Source organism: Natator depressus, chromosome 10 (assembly GCF_965152275.1).
Source record: "Natator depressus isolate rNatDep1 chromosome 10, rNatDep2.hap1, whole genome shotgun sequence".
NCBI lineage: Eukaryota > Metazoa > Chordata > Testudines > Cheloniidae > Natator > Natator depressus.
The window spans coordinates 3,083,597-3,102,644 of NC_134243.1; the positions used below are offsets into that span (position 1 = coordinate 3,083,597).

At 48.0% G+C, this 19,048-nt stretch overlaps 1 protein-coding gene across 9 annotated transcripts in view; it reads right to left on the reverse strand.

Moving 5' to 3' along the window:
- Positions 1-2,432: 2,432 nt before the first annotated feature.
- Positions 2,433-19,048, reverse strand: part of GRID2IP (Grid2 interacting protein) — a 105,129-nt gene continuing 88,513 nt past the window's right edge. For 5 of the 9 annotated variants that reach the window (XM_074964986.1, XM_074964978.1, XM_074964987.1 and 2 more), the window contains exons 15-23: positions 18,395-18,482; positions 16,498-16,587; positions 15,030-15,226; positions 13,456-13,611; positions 9,861-9,947; positions 8,335-8,464; positions 6,210-6,328; positions 5,566-5,730; positions 2,434-4,714 (exon numbers count right to left, since the gene is read on the reverse strand). In XM_074964986.1, the coding sequence (XP_074821087.1) occupies positions 4,643-4,714; positions 5,566-5,730; positions 6,210-6,328; positions 8,335-8,464; positions 9,861-9,947; positions 13,456-13,611; positions 15,030-15,226; positions 16,498-16,587; positions 18,395-18,482 (1,104 nt within the window). In that variant the 3' untranslated portion in view covers positions 2,434-4,642. Of the gene's footprint in view, positions 4,715-5,565; positions 5,731-6,209; positions 6,329-8,334; positions 8,465-9,860; positions 9,948-13,455; positions 13,612-15,029; positions 15,227-16,497; positions 16,588-18,394; positions 18,483-19,048 lie in introns of all 9 variants that reach the window. The other 4 variants (XM_074964981.1, XM_074964983.1, XM_074964979.1 and 1 more) reach the window with 3 other exon arrangements.

A 19,048-nucleotide genomic window follows, 5' to 3' on the forward strand; every position in this document is an offset into this window, starting at 1 on the left:
CACGTACTTAGCCCAGGCAGGATCCACTTCCTGAGGCTGTGGGTTGAAGTCAGGATTTTAAAGTGTTCCATTCTCTTAGGTTATGTTTTACAGGCCTTTTAGCTGTCACAGTCTCTGTTCCACTTTGATGCTGTGGTGACCTCAATCGCCTGGAAGGATGAGAGCTGCTGGGATCCCAGCTGCTTCCCACAGCGTGGCCTTGAAGGGTGGGAAAGCACGTTCCCCAGAGACAGATCTGATGAAGTTTCACAGGACTCTAGGGAACCCATCTCATCCGTTTGTTTCACTTGCTCATTGCCTGGCTAATTGAACCAGTATTGCCAACTCTGGTGATGCTACTGCAAGTCTCGCCATATTGGATCTTTCTCTTAAAGCCCCTCAGCTGGACCCAAGAGACAGCAGGAGAATCTCAGCTTTCATTTTTATGCAAAGGTCAGGCCTCACCCTCCCGGTTGTGAAGGAAGGCTTGGAAATGTGACTTGGGTGAATCCCAAAGGCTCAGAAACCGGAAGACAAAGAAAAAGAACCCCACATTTTTCATGTAAGCTTATGATTTCCTCCCCCCGCCACAGGATTTTGAGGGGCCTGACTCATAGTTAGCAATATTTTAATTGGATTTCCTGGGATCCAGTATCTGTGATTTGATAGAATTGCATCTGTAACCAGTGACAGGCAGACCCTCAAAAAGTTCAGACGTCAGCAGCCAGATCCTTCTGCCAGCTTCCAGACCCTTGCACCTACACAGCTGAACCGAGTCTGATTTTCAGCCCTTCCGGGTTGAAGCTGGGCCAGAAAATGCCTTGAGAACAGTCATGTCCTCGGGGATTTCTCTTCAATTTCCTTCACAGCATCCACCGTCATGGTATCTGAGCCCCTGTCTCAGTGCATGGGGCCCCAGGAAGTGCAAGGAATCTGAATCCCTGTAAAAGGTAGCTAGAGGAAAGGTTCCGGTTTGGTCCAGTTTGGAGCCCAGATGCTGGTCAGGTGTCATTTTATCCCAGCTGCTCTGTCCACTGGGTCTCGAGGGAATCAGACTTCTCTCTGCTGTGACTCCACTGAGGCTATTCATTTTTTTCCTAGAATTTCCTCTTTTGCTGCAGAGGAAACCTAACACGTGCCAAGGTCTGAAATCGAACCTCAGCTTAGCGGGGGATGATTCTGTTCTTGGTGCAAGAGGGAGACAACATCCTAGAGCTGAGCCAAGCAGGGGTGGAGCCAGGCCCACAACAAGGTGTGTGACACTGATCAGGAGACTGGCTGCTTTGTGCCTCAGCCACGTCGTCCTACTTCGGTTGCAAAGCACTCCAGGCACAAACTGTTAACGATTAACGGCGCAGGGCTGCAGGGGCAGCTCTCAACTGATACTTCTTTTTCTAGAGTGTTCGAGGTCACTGCCAAAGAATCAACTGATCTCAAGAGCATATGACTTAAGTTATGCTGAGGTATAAGAATGAATTTCAGCCTGTGTCAGATAATAGCTGCAGTGGTGGCTTTAGGTCAGCATAGTCAATGCCACTCAGTAGCTCACCTCAGCTGCACGTGTTCTCATTAATTAAGGGCATGTTTGAAAGTGCTCCTCAGTATTTAACTGTGGTGGGTGGGCTCTTCCAGAAAGGACCGCTGCCTGGCAATCGCCTGCTGGAATGTCTGAGGTGTGCGTGAGGCAGGCTGAGACACCTGCCCAGCTGGCCGACCCGGGTTCTGGAGAAGCCAGTCTGTTCAGTTAACAGCTGTGAAGGGCTCAGAGAGATAGGAAGGAGGTACATTTATTTGCCATGTAAGTGGCACTGAGGGCTTGCCCAGTGAATGGATTTTATCTGTGGCATTTTGTAAAACCCTTTCAAACTCAGTCTACACTTTAGGCCTATGCTGAGGCCTCACTGTCAGATGAAAACATTGCACATATGCAAAGAGCAAGAAGCCACAGCGCCTACCAGCCGCCGCAATGGGAAATCTGGGAAATCAATCACATGGTTTATTTCCTGTTAATGCAAATGCAGCAATTGCCACAGGAGAGTAATCCCCTGGGAACATGAGCTCAACCTGCTCCAATTGCCTTTGAGAGGACTGCAATTCTCTGGCTCATGCTCACACTTAAATATTGACCGTTGAGCAATACAAAATGGCAGCACTATTTTAAACCAAAACACTCCCGCCTCACTCCCCACCCTACTCTGAATACTGATTCGCAGGAAGCCTCCTGCAGAGATAATTATGCAATTATCCCTTCTGTTCTACTGCTGCTATTGAGATGGTTAAGCAAGTTAAACCTCCATAACTGGGGCAATGATGCCTCAAGGGAATAAGAAGGGCCATATAAAATATTCAGTCTTAAGATGTGCAGTTATAAAAGCTGCCAACCACAGACATGCACCCTCTTTATAAGGCTATTGTGGAAAACCAGGGCGTGTTATAGTTTTTACCTATAATGGACTCAAATGCAGTTGGAAGGCAGAAGGCAGTAGCTTTATTTTGGGGGACAGCACATAGGTTTTGGGTAGAGACTGAATTGTGACTATACACATAGTCCTGTTATCAAATAATATAACCATATCTCAGAAGTTCTGGTTCTCGCAAAATTTTCACATAAAAATACTATCTGGAAACAAAGCGACTGGAGTTTTAGCTATTTTGTCAAGTTACAACAGATAGCAAAGTCTATGTACAGCATTTTCATTAACGACAGTTTCAAAATAACCTCAAAGGGTTTAAATACATAACATGTGCTTTAAAAAAAATCAACTATACACAGTATGCAGCATCTGAAACACCGAAGGGAGACAAATATGCATTGTCCTATCATCAATCAAGAAGAAAAAACACAGATCTGATAATGCAATGCTTGGGCATCTGATAATACAATGCTAGAAGCTACCTGGCACTTAAAGCTGTAAAAACTGAAAACACTTGTGGAAACATACATCACTTTCTACAGCAGGGAGTTTTAAAAAGTACTGAAAACAAAGGATTTGATGCACATAAGGTCTCCTGTAAATAATGCACCAGTTGGTGAATCTCTACTCTCCGTACAGGCTGTGATAGGACCTCTTGCTCTGGCATCAAGTGAGGAGAAGCATTTGGATGAGAAATGTTACCTAAGCTCCAGGTGTTGCTGGAGTGTTTCAAGGAGCAGGATGTTAGAGCACATCAGAGTTGAAAGGCAATGACTGCTTTTTGCACAAAATAATGCCTGACAATGTGAACGCACTGATGCTTCTTGCTGTAAGGATCTTAGCAAGCTGTATCACCTGGAGGCACATGCGCCGACCACAGAAGTCTAGTAGAGCATTAATCACAGAAGGACATCTCAGATATAATTAAATTTACCTACAGAATAATCAGAGGCTGCCAGAACAATGGAGCATGGTGCGTACAGTTCTGCAGTTCACAGAATACACTTGGCATGAAGAATTGATTGACTCCTCCATTATGTCAGATGTTATCACAGAACTACAGGCCCTCAGTAAATGATTGAAAGGTACAGCACATACTTGGTTTCCTGCTAGGCTCTCTGGCTAGCCTCAGAAGCTACACTGCAGGGCTTTAGCTGCTTGAAGGAATCCCACTGATTGCTAGACTTTTAGACTGCCAAGGGTTTTATACTTTCTACGGAGGCTTCAGGATGCTCAGTGAACTATGTCTCCTGGCAAGTCCATATAGATCTGGTGAGGAAGATGTTAATTTTCTAGTGAACTGTCCAGACCCATCCGTCATTGCCACACACCTAAGCAAATATGACACCGCCAGGAAGGAATTTCAGGATTGTCCCATTGTATAAAGCAACTGGATGGAATCATACTGGATCCATGTTTGGGGACAAAGTGGATACACCATGCACAATTCTGGGAGGTAATTTCCTGACATCGTCACTGACCTTTCCCTGCAAGAGTCCAGGATTAAAGATTCTGAGCCAAACCCTGAAGCGCCCTGACTCAACCAGCGAGGGGTCAGTGGGAGTTCTGACTGCAGCACGGCAGGGACTCTGAGGAGGGATTCAGCTGGACTCATCAGCGGTTCCTCCCAAGGCTCCCTGGGGCGCGTGCTCCAGTGGCAGGTCCATCACCCTTTCAAGGGGTATGCCATGTGCTGCTTCTGTGCCCGACCAGCTCTTGCTCACTGGGTAGGGGGCAGGCCCTGGCCCTGCTCTCCCTCTGACTCCTGCGGAGCAGGGCCTGTGTCCCACAGTGGGAGAGTGCTGAGCCCCTGTTACGTGGGGAGAAGAAAACGCTTTGTGCACCCACAACAGAGCCCTGGGCAGGGATCCCAGGGTTTACTATTGCCGACATGTACAGATTCTAAAAAATATAAGCAGGTTTCTACATCCCGGTGTGTCTGCAAACCTGATTCAACAATACACTGGAAATCTAGGGCACTAAAAGTAAGATCCTGTAGTTAGGACTAACACAGTGTTTGTCTTAACTCTGTAACCCTGCCCCACCCCTACATCCATCCCAGGACCTATCCATGGTGCCTTTTCACAGAAGTTTTGCCTACAGTGTCCAGATTACCATTAAACAAGCCCCTTTGCCTTGGTCCATGGTTCTGATTGGTGCTAACATGACAGCAGCATATTTACAACCAATAGGAACCCATTGCACTTTGTTGGCAATAAAGTGTTGCACCAAATGTCACCACAAGCCCATCACCAGGCAAGGGGCGAGGTCATCCTGGGACTGCGCTGGCTTTCACAGGCCTGCACGTCACCGAGCGCCCGCTGCAAGGAGAGAAGGAAACAAAACGAGACGCGTCATCAGGCAAAGCCAGCTCTCCATGGACAATAAGACTGCTTCAGACTCGCAGAAACACACAGGACTGAGCTCTGCCCTCAAACTGCTCCATGCAAATTCTACCCAAGTCAACGAGTGGTGAGCATGAGTGGCTGAGGGCAGTAACTCTGGTTGCAGGGATAGTGCCAAGTAGAGAGAGGATCAGGCCTATACCCAACTTTCCTCTTCTACAGCAAGTTTAGTACAGGTGCAGGGGACTGCACTGAGCCTCCGAGACTGAAGTCCTCTCTTCTTCCACAGAACTAGTACAGCATGCGCTGTGACAGTTCCTGTGACAGTGCCCTGCAGGAGTGCTTTTCCTGTGACAGTGCCCTGCGGGAGTGCTTCAGGGCTGTCCCGGGAGGACTGTCTGCAAGGATACCTCTGTCTCTGCACCCTTTCCATCCTTAGCCTTCTGCTGGGCCCATTGGCAAGGGGTGCCAACTAATGCCAAGTCTGTTGTGGAACTCGCTGCCCCTATGCTTAGATTCAAGCCCGTGATCACTGTCCTTCACAACAGCCCATCAGGTGGCAACAGCAATTGTTTCACTTTCCATCTGGTCAATATTCAGCACGGTGACCTAGAGCTGAAAGGCTCTGAAGTATCATCCGAGTCTCCCGAGCCAGCCAATTCCTAATTTGCTTTTCTTTAAAGATTTGGATTTTATTCACATTCAGAGCCAAATATTGAGCTAAAGCTAAACTAAGCCCCAGTAGCAGGTGATGCAGCAAAACCCATCCCGGGCCTTTACGGTGAGACCCCACCCACATCTGCTGGCTCTACAGCAATGCAGCTCACCTCAAACTTGCTCATGAACTCAGCAAAAATGCCAAAAAAAGATTCAGATGTGGTCTCTTTGGAGTCTTCCCCAAAAAAGGACAGCACTTTGCCGAATTCCTCCATGGCCTTATGCTGCAGGTCATCCAGAGATTGCCTCGTGGGATGGGCGCTCTCCAGGAAAGACTGAGAGGAGTGGTTTAAGGGAAAACTACACCATACTGTGGCAAGATCTTGAACAGATGCTGCTTATAAAGGGGTGGGTTTTCATCTACAGCCCAACAAAGGGTCCCCTGCAACGTGAGCACAGCAACTGTGGGCTGAGATACTAGTTAAAAAGAAACCCACACAAAAAAGGGAGTTTGTTTTGCACAGGCGATGTCTCTGCATCCATCTCCTACAACACAGGGAGAGACAACACCAAGAGCCTTCTGCCCACAGGGAAGTGGCTTCCCCCATGATAACTCTGCAAAGGCATGAGCACCGGCAGCCTCAGTGCAGCTCCATTGGGAGCCCTCTCACCTCTGGGTCATAAGGGTGGAGGGCCATACCATGCTCTTCACCAAATGGTGCCTCCTTACTAGATGGCCGGAATGCTTAACAAACACAGGGATAAAGAAGGCAGATAGTGATGTTTGTGATTTTCCCCTTTTATGGAAGGATACATTCATCACAATAGCAAATTTGTCCTCCTCAGCAGCTGGCATGCTGTGGCAGGCAGTCTCTATTTCACTGATGGTGGTGTGAAGGTCGTTGAGATCAGTTGTTAATGTTCTCTGATTCACTGAATAAGGAGGAGAGTTTAAAACAAGGTCATGAAGATAGTTCTGAGTCAGTGCCGGCTTCTGCTAAACCAAGAGCAGCGAAAGTGAGATCCATGGGTCAAAAGCACACCAAGGGGCTTTACAATGTGGTCTACAGCTGCCCTCATCTTTAATGCAGAGGTTCTTCTTGTGGAGGTACATGTCTCAGCATATGCTGCTCCCTCTTGACCTGAGTGACCAACCTGCATTGCATTCTGGGTGAAGCCAGACCTCCAGGAGGGGATAGAGACATTCTTACTGACCTCTACCAGGCGAGTGAGCTACCCATTCTCTCAGAAAGAATTCATGATTGTCAGGAGGAGACATGCAGAGAACACTGGAGAGAAACTGGGTCTTGCCAAGTGCAAGAGGCCTGGGGGATTCAATGGCAGAGGAGGAAAGGTAGTTATGGATAAATAAGTACTTTGATGTGGGAAGGGAATTTAGTGAGTTTAACCACAAAATGAATGATGGAAGGAAGGATATTGACTGTTAAGTGGTGGCGGGGGAGCAGGAGCTGGGGAGAAAAAAGTAGTAATAAAGGAAGAGAATTATTTTAAGAAAAGCTAGGTCAAGTGAGAGCGCTGGGCAGGAATATTACAGGTGCAAACAGGCTAAGAGGAGAAAATTAAAATCTAGGGCCCTGAATCTCCTGTCTCTTACACTACACCAGTTTTATGCAAGTGCAACTCCACTGACTTTGACTGAGTTACTTCCAAATATCAGGGAGAGAGAAGAGACTTAGGCCCCATGTATGATATTCAGCATGTCCATACTGTATGTTGGGCCACCACTGACACATGCACATGACAAGCCAAAGGACCATGAGGCCTTTCAATTATATCTCGGCAACACCTGATGTCTGCAGTTAAAACGTGAACTCCTTGGAGCAGGGCCTGGGGCGGCCGGGTGTGTCGCTAAGGCACACAGCACAGAAACATTATTCTAAACAATCAAAACGCTGGGATCTGTAATCATCACAGCTACCTTTGTCACACCTGCACACTCAGGAGGATGGGGCCTGCAGATCACATGTGGCTGTCAGGTCCCCAGCGTGGCTGTGATAGGACCCACAACAGGCCTGTGTTTGTGGTGCTTGTGAGCTCAGTACTGCTGCACCATCTGGTCCTGACAGCGTGATGCTGATGAGCCATGAGAATGAACCAACCCAGCTGATGTCTGTGAATATTCAATATAACAACTGGGGCCTCATCTTTGCTGCTAAAAAGGTATGTTTTTCACAGCAGGGTAACTAACACACGAGAACAATCCTGAGGTAAGAACACTGTCCAAGGCACTTTGGTTTTACAATGAAGTACATTAGGCCAGATCAGCACTAATGGGTCTGGCTTAAAACCAGCAAAACCAAAGAAGATGCAAGGTCAGACCAACTACCACCGTATGCAATGTCTCCTTTGGGGTCTAGTGATTGCTGCGCTGCCCAATGGGCAGACTCTGGGCTGAGTTCAAACACACACCCGAGAACTGGAACACTTCCCCCAAGGCATCTGAACTCTAAGCCTCCTGAGGCTGGAAATCTCACAAGAGCAGGCTCCCTTCTGAGATCTCCAATACTTCCTGCTTCCCACGGGGCCAGAAACACCAGGGACAGAACCTTCCCTATGGTATTTCTCCTCCATTGCTCACCAGGACATGGACGGACCAAAGCACAGCATAAGGAGTAACTAATATTAAAATGGGAACCAAATGTTTTCAAGACACAAGAAAGGTTCCCTTTAGAGATAGGTCCAAACTAAAACTCCAGATCCAGATACATCCGTGCTTTATGGTTCCAGCCCATCGCTAGTTCTCATTTATCCAGACTACTTTCCCTGTCTCTATGTGTGTCAAACTACTGCAGTTCATATGCTATGCCTAATGGTGGCATAGAACCAAGAAGGGGGCGCAGAGAGGCCAGGGGCAGGGGAATCCTTCATTGGCCCTATATCAAGACAGGTGTCTCTGAGGATGCTCCTTGTTTATTTACCTTTGGCAGCGAGCAGAACTGTAGGAAGGTCCTTGGCAAAACCCAAAAGTTCTGGGAAATGTTGGCTAAGTGATTTGGCAAGAATGTGAAGGAAAGTGGATTTCCCATCAACGGTCTTGGTTGTGTTCAGCTAGAACAAAGCAAAACAGGTAAGGAGATTCCTACACACATGAGGGTGGGTTTTTCACTGACCATTCAGCCTCCATGTGAAGTTTCCAAAATACTGGCAGAAACACTCACGCGCTTCTGCTGGGATCACTCTGCACTCACGTCCACAGGAGCTCCCACCAGCAGCAACGGCACGTTATGGATTAATGTTTAAATGTGGTGTTTAATGTTTACACAGTATATTAAATCCAGATTAGTGAAATGGAGAAACTAGATGAAACCTTTCCCCACGTTGGGGCAATGTTCCCTCTAATTTTTCCCACCCATGTGCAGAATGAATTTTGTTAAGTGCACCAATATGGAGGTGAGGTGTGACACATCATCTTCATATAGGTGCACCTAACAAAATTCATGCGGTTGGGGTAGGGCCGAGGGGTTCAGAATGTGGGAGGGGGCTCAGGGCTGGGGCAGAGGTTTGGGGTGCAGGTGCGAGGGCTTCGGCTGGAGGTGTGGGCTCTGGGGTGGGGCCAGGGATGAGGGGCTCAGGGCTGGGGCAGAGGGTTGGGGTGCAGAGGTCGGGGGGAGGGCTCTGGGGTAGGGGCAGGCAGGAGGGGTTTGGGGTGCAGGAGAGTGCTCTGGGGCTATGGCGGGGAGAGAGGACTCCTCCCGGCTCTCTGTCCCTGCAGCAGCACCTGGGCTGCAGGGGGAGAGGCACCTCTCCTCGCTGCAGCAGCTCTGGAGCTGGGGCCGTAGGATAGGCGCCCCCTCCACCGGCCCCAGCAGGTCCGGGTCATGGCATACTTGGGGCCGGGGGGCCGCCTGGCATAGTTGGGAGCCAGGATAGGTTCAGGCCAGGGGAGGGGCACCTGTCCCCCGGCAGGTCCCCAAGCAGGTTCCCTGAGAGGCCTCCGTGGTGCTAAGTAGGGTGCTGCGCAGCTTACAGGGAACTTAGTCTGGGGGCCCTGTGAGTCTACCTCCACCCCGAAGCATTCTCTCTTTATGCCCCCTACGTCACCAGCACACCTGAGCTGCATGAGGGCACAGACAGGCACTCAGATACTACAGCAATGGCTGCAGTATAAGAACCTATACAGAATAGCAGGCCTTCTCCCTGGAGATGTCCATGGTGCCACCACAGCACCATTATTAGCTCCTGCCAACCTAGGAACCGAGTGTGAGTCTGAGACCCCCACAGGGAAGCGCACTGTGTCACCACTGGCCCAGCCATGCTTTATAACCCCTGCCTTGGTACCCCCACCCTGCCACTAACATGCTCCCTTCAAGGGGCCCTGAAATGGCCACTGCACTCAAGAGCTGTCTTTGGAAATACATCCAGTACCCTGGTCCCTATCTGAGCTCCCAGAATTCATCAGCATGAGAACAGCATGTGCAATGAGGATTGTTCCCATTCGCCTTACCTCGGTGAGGAAGTTGATTTTAAAGCCTGTCGTTTTATTGGTCTTGGGTTGCCCGTTATTCAGATAGTTCCCCATTGCCAGCACAAACTGCAAAGAGAACCTCCCATGAGTGATCAGTCACCGAACCCTGAGCTGTTACTCTCCCTCCCTCCCATCCTTCCCTTCCCACTGTGTCTCATGCTGGGCTGGAGCTGACACATCAGGACTCAGCAGGGAAGCTAGTTTTGGTGTAGCACCTGGATCATGGATAGAGAGCACGCCCGTGGAATAAGCTGAGAAAACAAGCTTATTTGTGTGCCAGATCAGGACGTAATGTGCATGCTTGGAATGTTATGAAGGGAAACTGCAGTGATTCATTACAATGCATTAGACAGACGAATACATGTCAAGGGCAAAATTCTGCCTGATCTTTTGTGAATGCACAGTCAGTCTCTTCTTCACCCTGGCTCACCTGCACAGGAGCCAGGCACAGTCCAGGCAGAGCACTCCCTTGAACTCTAGGCCCCGGGGCTACCAGCAGGGTAGCAGCATCCCAGCCCCATGGGGACTGGTCAGTAAAGTGGGGTGTGGCCAGAGCTCTCTATTTCCCTGGCTCTGTCTGGCAGGAGGTGCTGCGAGGAATGTGTGCCACTCCTTTCGAAGACAAGTATAGGATGCACGACATAGCAGGCTCAGCACCATCAATGCTCTAAGTCAGCTCTGGAAACTCTTCCAACTCCAGTTCTTTTTCTTCCCTAATGAGGGCTACAAAACATACCACGTTGGCCATCTTCAGCATTAGCTATCTCTGAGTAATGACTGTGCAATTATTTCAATCAAACGGTCTTCAGGTATGTAAAAGATGATGATATAGAAGATGGTGATCAATTGTTCTCCATGTCAGGCTGGATATTAGGAAAAACTTTCTAACCCTAAGGATAGTTAAGCACTAGAACAGGGTGCCTAGGGAGGTCGTGGAATCCCTGTCATTGGAGGTTTTTAAGAACAGGCTAGACAAACACCTGTCAGGGATAGTTTAGTCCTGCCTCAGCACAGCAGGAATGGACTAGATGATCTCTCAAGGTCACTTCCAGCCAGATATTTCTCTGATTCTATGAATCAGGACATATGGCAAAAGGGTCATTTTTCCACCCACATACATAACTCAGCTGAACTAATTCCGAGGCTGTGTCAGCAGTGGGCTGAAACAAAGCATGGAAAATGGTAGCCTAAAAAACAACAGGGAGAGAAAGTTCTGAGTAACTGGGAAGGGAGGAAGGTGGGGAGATAGAATGGAAACTGGAACGTACCACGAACTACAGTGGCTGCTTCAAGCATGTTATCATGTTTATTAAAAATGAATTCTCCATGCAGTTTGTGGGAATACCCATTGCTGCTTTATTAGGTCTGTAAAAGCAAATAGTGTCTCTCTCAGCAAAAGCTGCCACTGCAGTTCCCAGCAGGTGCTCCAGTCTGATGGTCTAGAGACCAAGGCAAAGAATGCAGTTCCCAAGTGAATGTACAGGAACTCCGGAGACTTTCAAAGTCATTTGGGGGTCTGTTACTTACACGTTTGGTTAATGACTTGGAGGGGGCTTGTGCAGTCAGAGAGCACAGTGGGAGTTACAGACAGAGGATTGTCCTGAAGGATCTGCAATCCCGCCTTAAATTCAAATGGGAACTAATGTACTGATCCATCGCATCGCACTGGCCATGAGGCAGCTTCTTGCATGATAGTTAATGATGATTTGTATGCTGTATTTGACCCCTAACTTTGTGCAGGCATGTGTGCATGATAGATTTACTTTGGCTTGCAACTCGAGGTAGTAAACAGAATCTCCTTTATATTCTGCAGCAGTCTCCCTTTCAGGATCAATGAGCTTATGTTTTGAGTATGTAGGCCCTGCCCTGGGATCTGTAAGCCTGTTGTATCGGGAGCTCTCCTGTTGATTCAATAGCAAAGTGCCCATGCTCTTTGCCGCACATGGAGATCTTTGTGGAGTGAATTCTTTACATGTGACCCTTTCACTAGAGCCATGCTTTCCCTTCCTTTCTGTCCCTCTGACCCTTCACAGTGGGGCTGTGCAGTTTTGGAAACAGGCTAGGACCCCCAGGGCTGAGCCTTCAATAAAGTGCTCTCAATGCCTTTCATTAGAAAAGGCCAGTCACAGGAAGATGATTCAAGGAGAGGCCCCAAGACCTGTCATGACAAGAAGACAGAGGAGCTAAAGGAAAGTGGGGGGTCCCCTTGTCATGAGAGCTGGAGACCACCGCTGGAGCTATGTGAATTTCTCATACCTACAAGTTAATCTGTAGCCAGCTACTGGCTCCAGACTGCTAACTAGGTGTGATCTGGGTTGCTGCAAAAAGGTCATTAAGATGATTAAACATTCATTTGGAAATGTCCTTTGTCACATTGTGTTCTGTTTGTTTTACCAGTTTCTTCTAAAGCATGAAACTGATAGCAAGGGGCAAATCTACAAGCCCCACACTCAGTGGATCGGTCAGGAAGGCAGGGATAGGCTGCTGCAGTCCAGGGCCAAGCTGGACAGCAAGGGAAGAAGGATTTTTTCCATATGGCAAAAAATCTTTGGCTAGCTAGGACTTCACAATTGTTACTGTGCTGCAAACCACGGCCCCTCAGATGTTCATAGCGACTGCTAGGTACAGCCCACATCCTCCTGCTCCAGAAGCCCAGGCCCTGGCCACTTGAGCTAAAGGAGAATCTCTTAGGCTCTGTAAGTCCACATACAGCCAACCATTCTGCTGCAGTGTTAACATGCAGCCAGCTGTCAATTCTACCCCGAGCCCAGGATTGGTCCTTGATGGAATAAACCAATAACCTGGACTGGATCAGCATGTGCATTAACTCTCTCCCCATCCTTACACCATACATGCATTCCAGAGGAGGGCAGCGTTGGGACCGTCTGGAGCCCAAAATGCTGCTGTAGAACCCATGAGGCACCTACACATGGATGCAATCTGTGGCCTTCCATCTCCAAGGCACAGAATGGAGAAAAAGAGTGAAAAGAAATAATTGCATGAGTTCAATGAAGCTTAAAAAGAAATTGACCTGCTCCCCATAACTCCTCTGCATTTCTCCTTTTAGAAGGGCCAGCATTAATACTAGCAAAACTAAGTCTGCTGCTGCTTGGGGCTTTGCTCTTTCACAGTCCGTGCAAGCTCTGCAACTCATGGGTCAGACCTATCTCCTCAGCAGTGAGACCACGGGAGAAGGAAACAACCCACTGACAGCTCCCCGCTCTGGGAATCAGAGCAGAATAGAATGTCCCTCTTCTGGCAGAGTGGGCCTTAAAAAGCATGAAGGTGGTCCTACCTTAGAGGAACTCCTGGAGAGCTCAGTAGCTACCACCGCTGCCTTACCTACTGTGGCAAGGGGAAGGCCTTAGAGAGCGTACCATTTCCATCTGTCTTTCAGTTTCTCCTGAGAATTGTGATGCCCCAGCAGGCTAATGCAACACCACCACTGATCCAAGGATGCTGATGGGCTAGAGGGAGCCCTCAACAGGCTGGCACACTGTGCGCGCTTCGCTGGGTGGCGGACCCTGGATGCCCCCCCAGTGGCTATTACTGGTAATGAGGTTTGTTCTCTGACCTCTAAGATCTTAGCCAGTTTCTTGCTGCTTTTCAGCTCCAGGGATGCCTTGCAAATACACTCATAGCTGGCTTTGATCTCCTCTGCCTTCTCCTGCAGGGTGGTCTTACAGTAAAGGCTGCGTAGCCGGGTTTTATATTCTGGTACTGATAACATCTGAGAAAAAAGGGAGCAACAAATTACTGGGGTCACTGTTGATTAACTTCCTCCCCTCCCACTTAACATGCAATGTTCCCCTTAATGCAGAATTTCCCTCTACTGTGAAGCAGCGCTTGCCTGCCCTCTCTCAGGTATCACTGGGTGGCAACTGTGGGTAGCTACTGATGTTTTTATCAGCAATCGCTTTCAACTCACTGCCACAGACTGGGTTTAATGCCAGTATCCACCAGAGAGTCTGTCACTAGGAATCAGAGTAACAGCCGTGTTAGTCTGTATTCGCAAAAAGAAAAGGAGTACTTGTGGCACCTTAGAGACTAACCAATTTATTTGAGCATAAGCTTTCGTGAGCTACAGCTCAAGCTTATGCTCAAATAAATTGGTTAGTCTCTAAGGTGCCACAAGTACTCCTTTTCTTGTCACTAGGAAGAAACTCACAGCTGGGCAAAAATCGCACAATCAAAGCTCAAGCTCAGCTGTTTGGTAACACTGATTTGTCACAATTCCCATCCATTTATAGAGTGGTAACCACATGGCAAGAGAGATTTGGGAGACGCAAATGGCAGACCCTGAGGTCGATACGCTTTACTTTGGTACCTGAATGCAGGGCAGTTCACAAGGCCTGGCCACATACTTATATGTCATCAGCTAAACCAAAACTCAAGAGCAGATCTGGCTATTCCACTGAACACACACCAGACCCCCACCCCAATAGTGCTGTGATCCAATACTAACAAGCAGATCACAGAATTCTGATAATCCTTTCCTCTCTGCATTGTGTTCCTGGGCTGTAAAGTTGAAAACTGGTCAGAACATTGCATTATTTCCTTTAAAAAAGGAGCCAGCTCTGTGAAACCTACTAACCATTACACTAGAGGAAATGCAACCCTGGATTCTGGAACTTCCTCCCTGACTCACTTCCACCCTCCCCTCATTAAACCAGTTTTTTTAAACACCCTCCTGCCAAGAAGCCTATGAGCCCTGAGTCTTGTCTCAAAAAAACACTGGCAAATTAGACCTGAGAAAAATCTACAAATAAAACCAAGTCTAGTTAATAATCCCAGAGGTGCCGAGATGTAAGCTAATCCGCCCTGCTCAACCACGTGGACTCCCAGGTGCTCCACCTCCCTCCCCGGGTCTGCATAATGAGGGTTTAGGCTGTAGGCTCTATTGTGCAGAGACCTTGTCTCCACCCATGAGTGTAAAAGGCCCAGCACACTGTTGGTGCTACACAATTTATACCTGATAACACCTGAAGCCGTTTGATTTGATGCAGGTTAGTCTATGAAACAACGCGCAATTATTCTCCTATAGCTGGCTGAACTGCTTCCATTTACACTGGCTGGAGTTTCAGCAGGACCATCCCAATGACCCTGCGGTACCCATGCCTCCCCCATGCCCAACCACATGGCAGCTACCTGCAGGACAAACTGGTCTGGCTCACTCAGCTTGCTGGGATTGTCCTGGTAGTTCTGGTACTGCTGGACCTCCTCCGCATCAGGCGCATACAGCAGGAGCTGCTTGATGTGAGAGGACTCCAGGCGGTCGCTCTCCATTGTCATGAGAATCTGGCGCAGCTCGATGTGTGAGAGCTTGAGGTGGGCTATCAGGATGGCTGGGGAGGAGGAGGAGGAAGGGCATCAGCTGGGGCACAGGGAGGAAGCAGACTCCAAAGGCTGGTTACAGTCTATATGAATTTTAGTGTTAGGGAAAAGCTGCCGGGTGGACACCCCAAAGGGAAGCTCCATAGGGGCAGGAGGGCAGCCTCTTGGCCTCTCTGCTGAGACTGTTGGCAAGAGGGCCACCTAAGGAGCTGTTTTTGTGATGTGGACACCTGCCCAACAGGAACTGGGCCAGGACAGTTATATCTTTTCACCCGAGCCACCAAACCACCATTAGATGGTAAGAACTTTCAGTCACTACCCAGCTGGGCTGGATCGAAAGATGCAATCCAGAGGTAGAAGACTCCATTCCCTTTCCCAGCCCCCTTTATCCAAAGTGTGTTTGGAATATGGCTCATTTACATATATCCGAGTGGAAGCAATGCAGGGCATTAGCCTGGGTGACAGAGCAGAAGCATGTCAGGGTCTAGTCTCTCCATGGAGCTCCCCTAGGATTAATGGGATTCAGGTGCATGATAAAGTCAAGTACCTAACGGTAACATTCTGCCTTGTTCTATGCAGTGCACAGGGGGTGGAGGACACATGAAGCCTCTTTCTCCTCTGCACCTCACAGCATTCCCATGCAGGAGCCTGGCAGAATGGTGACCTGTCGCTCTACTGAATGCTAGGAAGCAGGACCAGGCTAACTCATCCACTTGCATTCCTTGGATTCCAGGGGGAGTGGCCAAGTTGTCTGGGGTCACCGTCAGGCCCTCACCCCCCATCTATGTGCCTGCTGGTGCCTCATCCAGAGACAGGCGCTGGGGCAATGCACACTGATCCTTACTGGAGCAGTTGTAAAGATCAGCAGAGTGTGCTGCCCTCAGGTGCTTCTGGCCATGTTCTGCCGTGTCCTCTGCCTTGCACCTCCTCCCTGCCCACCACTCTCCACAATGGGGGAAGAAAAGGCTCTTTCCTGGGGCTGCCCCATTATCTGGAGCTCTATCCACCCCACTCCAAGCCCGTGAGTCACATCCCATCTTTATAGTTCTCCTTCAAGCCTTCCTTTCGTTAGCTTAGGGCTGACTCTCTCTGCTAGCCTACAAAAGGCACTGTATTGCAGTGGCCTCTATTGTCCTGTACCGACCACTGCACCCAGGCTAGCTGGGATGTACCTATTTATCTTTGCTCTCTTTTTACCTTTCCAGTTCTCTATACTGCCAGGTACTGCCGTTCCATCTCAGGACCTGTTTAGGGTTTTGCTTCCACTCTGACATTTACTTACATGTGTTGTAGGCCTTTTTGTGAGACAAAATTTCAACCACATCTTTCTTTTTAAAGGATTCAGGCAACAGAGTTGGCTCTGGAAGAGAAACTGAAAGATTTAATCAGATGTAAGGACGGGCTCAGCTGACTCCAGCACAGAGGAAACTGGGCTGAAAACAGTGAGATAATGAATGAAAGTGAGGAGACATGATGCTTTGGGCACAGGAATGGCTCCGGGAATCCTTGAATTCTGTAATTCAAAGATCTCCTCAATGGAAGACTCATGCTGAGCTGAAAAAGGTAAAACAAGAGGTGAGATACACAGAAAAATCCCAGATTGCTCCAGAAACTTACCTGGGTGACAAGGAGTACTTGTGGCACCTTAGAGACTAACAAATTTATTTGAGCATAAGCTTTCGTGAGCTACAGCTCACTTCATCGGATGCATTTTCCACTGAATGCATCCGATGAAGTGAGCTGTAGCTCATGAAAGCTTATGCTCAAATAAATTTGTTAGTCTCTAAGGTGCCACAAGTACTCCTTTTCTTTTTGCGAATACAGACTAACACAGCTGCTACTCTGTTACCTGGGTGAGTTAGTACCACCTCACCCTGCCAAAAAGCCTCCCAGACTAGCACCCCCGAATGACCCTCCAAAACCACTATCAGATTTATTATCTGAGCACAGAAATCCCACTCAGGTTTTATTCTTCTCAATTCAAGTGAGTCACAGACTATGCCTTTCTAATGCTTAGTCATTACTTCCTCCCACATCCAGGAGAGCAATCGGAAGCCACCCATCCACCTTCCCCCAGGAGACAGATGGGTTATCACACCCCCATGCCCCCCAGGAGACAGACGTGACCTTCCCCCACACACATACACACTCTTTTTCAGCTATGGAACTGATTTTCATTCATTAAAGGTTGCTCTGCTAGGAAGACAGACCAGGACTCCCAAGTTCATGCTTAGAGCTCCACCTGGAGTTCTTTCTAGTCCATTCAGTGCTGTTAGCTTCTGACCCTCAGTGTGTGATTTGCACCCACAGACTTGACCTGTGTCACATAACTGGGGTGCCAGCTAACCTCAGTGGGGCATATACGCTGTGTCTACAGCAAAGCCATGATTTAATGAGACTCTGTCCACTAGGCTTAGGGCCAACATTTAGATTTGTGTAAAAAATATTTTACATTTGAAACATATAAAAGGAGAAGGGGGTTCCCAAATCTTATTATGCTTTCATGACTTTTTCAGGGCCTGGTTCTCAGCAAGGCAGATGCCCAAAGCTGCAATTCTGCACATAATTTGCAAACTCAGATACCAGTACTGTGAGCACAAATCAGGTATTTGTGCATGCAGTTCGCCAATTAGATGCCCGATTGGCCATTTGCATGTGCCAATATCCTAATATGCAGAGAACTGTAGTAATTGTGTACACTATTTAGATACAAAGTTATGCATATGTTTTTGGTGCAGGTTCAAGCTGCTGGTATTTGAAAACCAGGCTCTTAATGATAAGGAAAAGAAGTTTTTGCATGTCAGCTTTCCCATGTAGTGTGGGGAGCCGAGATACAGCTGCATGAGAACAAGTAAGTGAAACTGAACATAGAAAGTGAAACTATCCATTTGAGTTTCACAGCCCGATTTTGGTTGAAAATAAACAAACAGCATCACTGAAGAATATTAAGGGAGATTTTAAAATAATCTCCACTTTAATAATCTGAGTTGTTATTTAGTATCGTGTGGAAGAATTATTGGTAGACCATTATATATTACTTCTGTGTTGACAGTGTCCCTGGAAATAGACATTATATTACTGATTACTTAGTTCTTTCACCATAAAGTGTTCCCTATGTCTGTTCTGCATCAGCTCTAGGTTCTAGTGGCAGCATGGCTGTTCATAAGTGGTTTACTTACTTGCAGGCTTTTGAGTTCCAAAATGAAGCTCCAGGTCGAGGTATTTGACCATATCACTCAGTTTGTCATAATCTGAGTCTTCTCCAAGCTGCAGGAGGAGGAATATAGTCAGTAAGACCCTGTCCCAGGAGGAGATCTCCATGCTGCACATCCCCATTCTGCGCTGCGTTCCCACCCCAAAAGCCCTAAACTATGCAGCCCCAGAATATGTAGAGACAGGTGCATTTTGTGGCATTTTCCTTATAACTGGGGTTTGCCCACTACAAAGCCATTGCAGACACTGGAGTCTACGTGGTCATGAATTTCTCTCTAACAATGTCCTGGAGCAGAGGTATTTTTTAATATCGGAGTCTGACTACATCCCACAGGATCATTCTCTGTTCAGAAGACAGTCCCACTGGAGTTAATTTAGCAGGTTGTATGACATTGAAATTTAAAAAAATAACAACTTTTCAGCATGTTTCTTGGGCAGATATTACTTCACTAATGCATACGATGGGAATTACAGAAACCTCAAGGGCCTTTTGCATCCAAAAAAATCACTGAGCAGAAATACTTCATTCCCAGGCCCCCCAAAAGGGGAGTGAGAATCAAATTTACAGGCAGAGTACTCCAAGTTAATTCACAGACTAAAATCACTTGGTGAATTAGGGA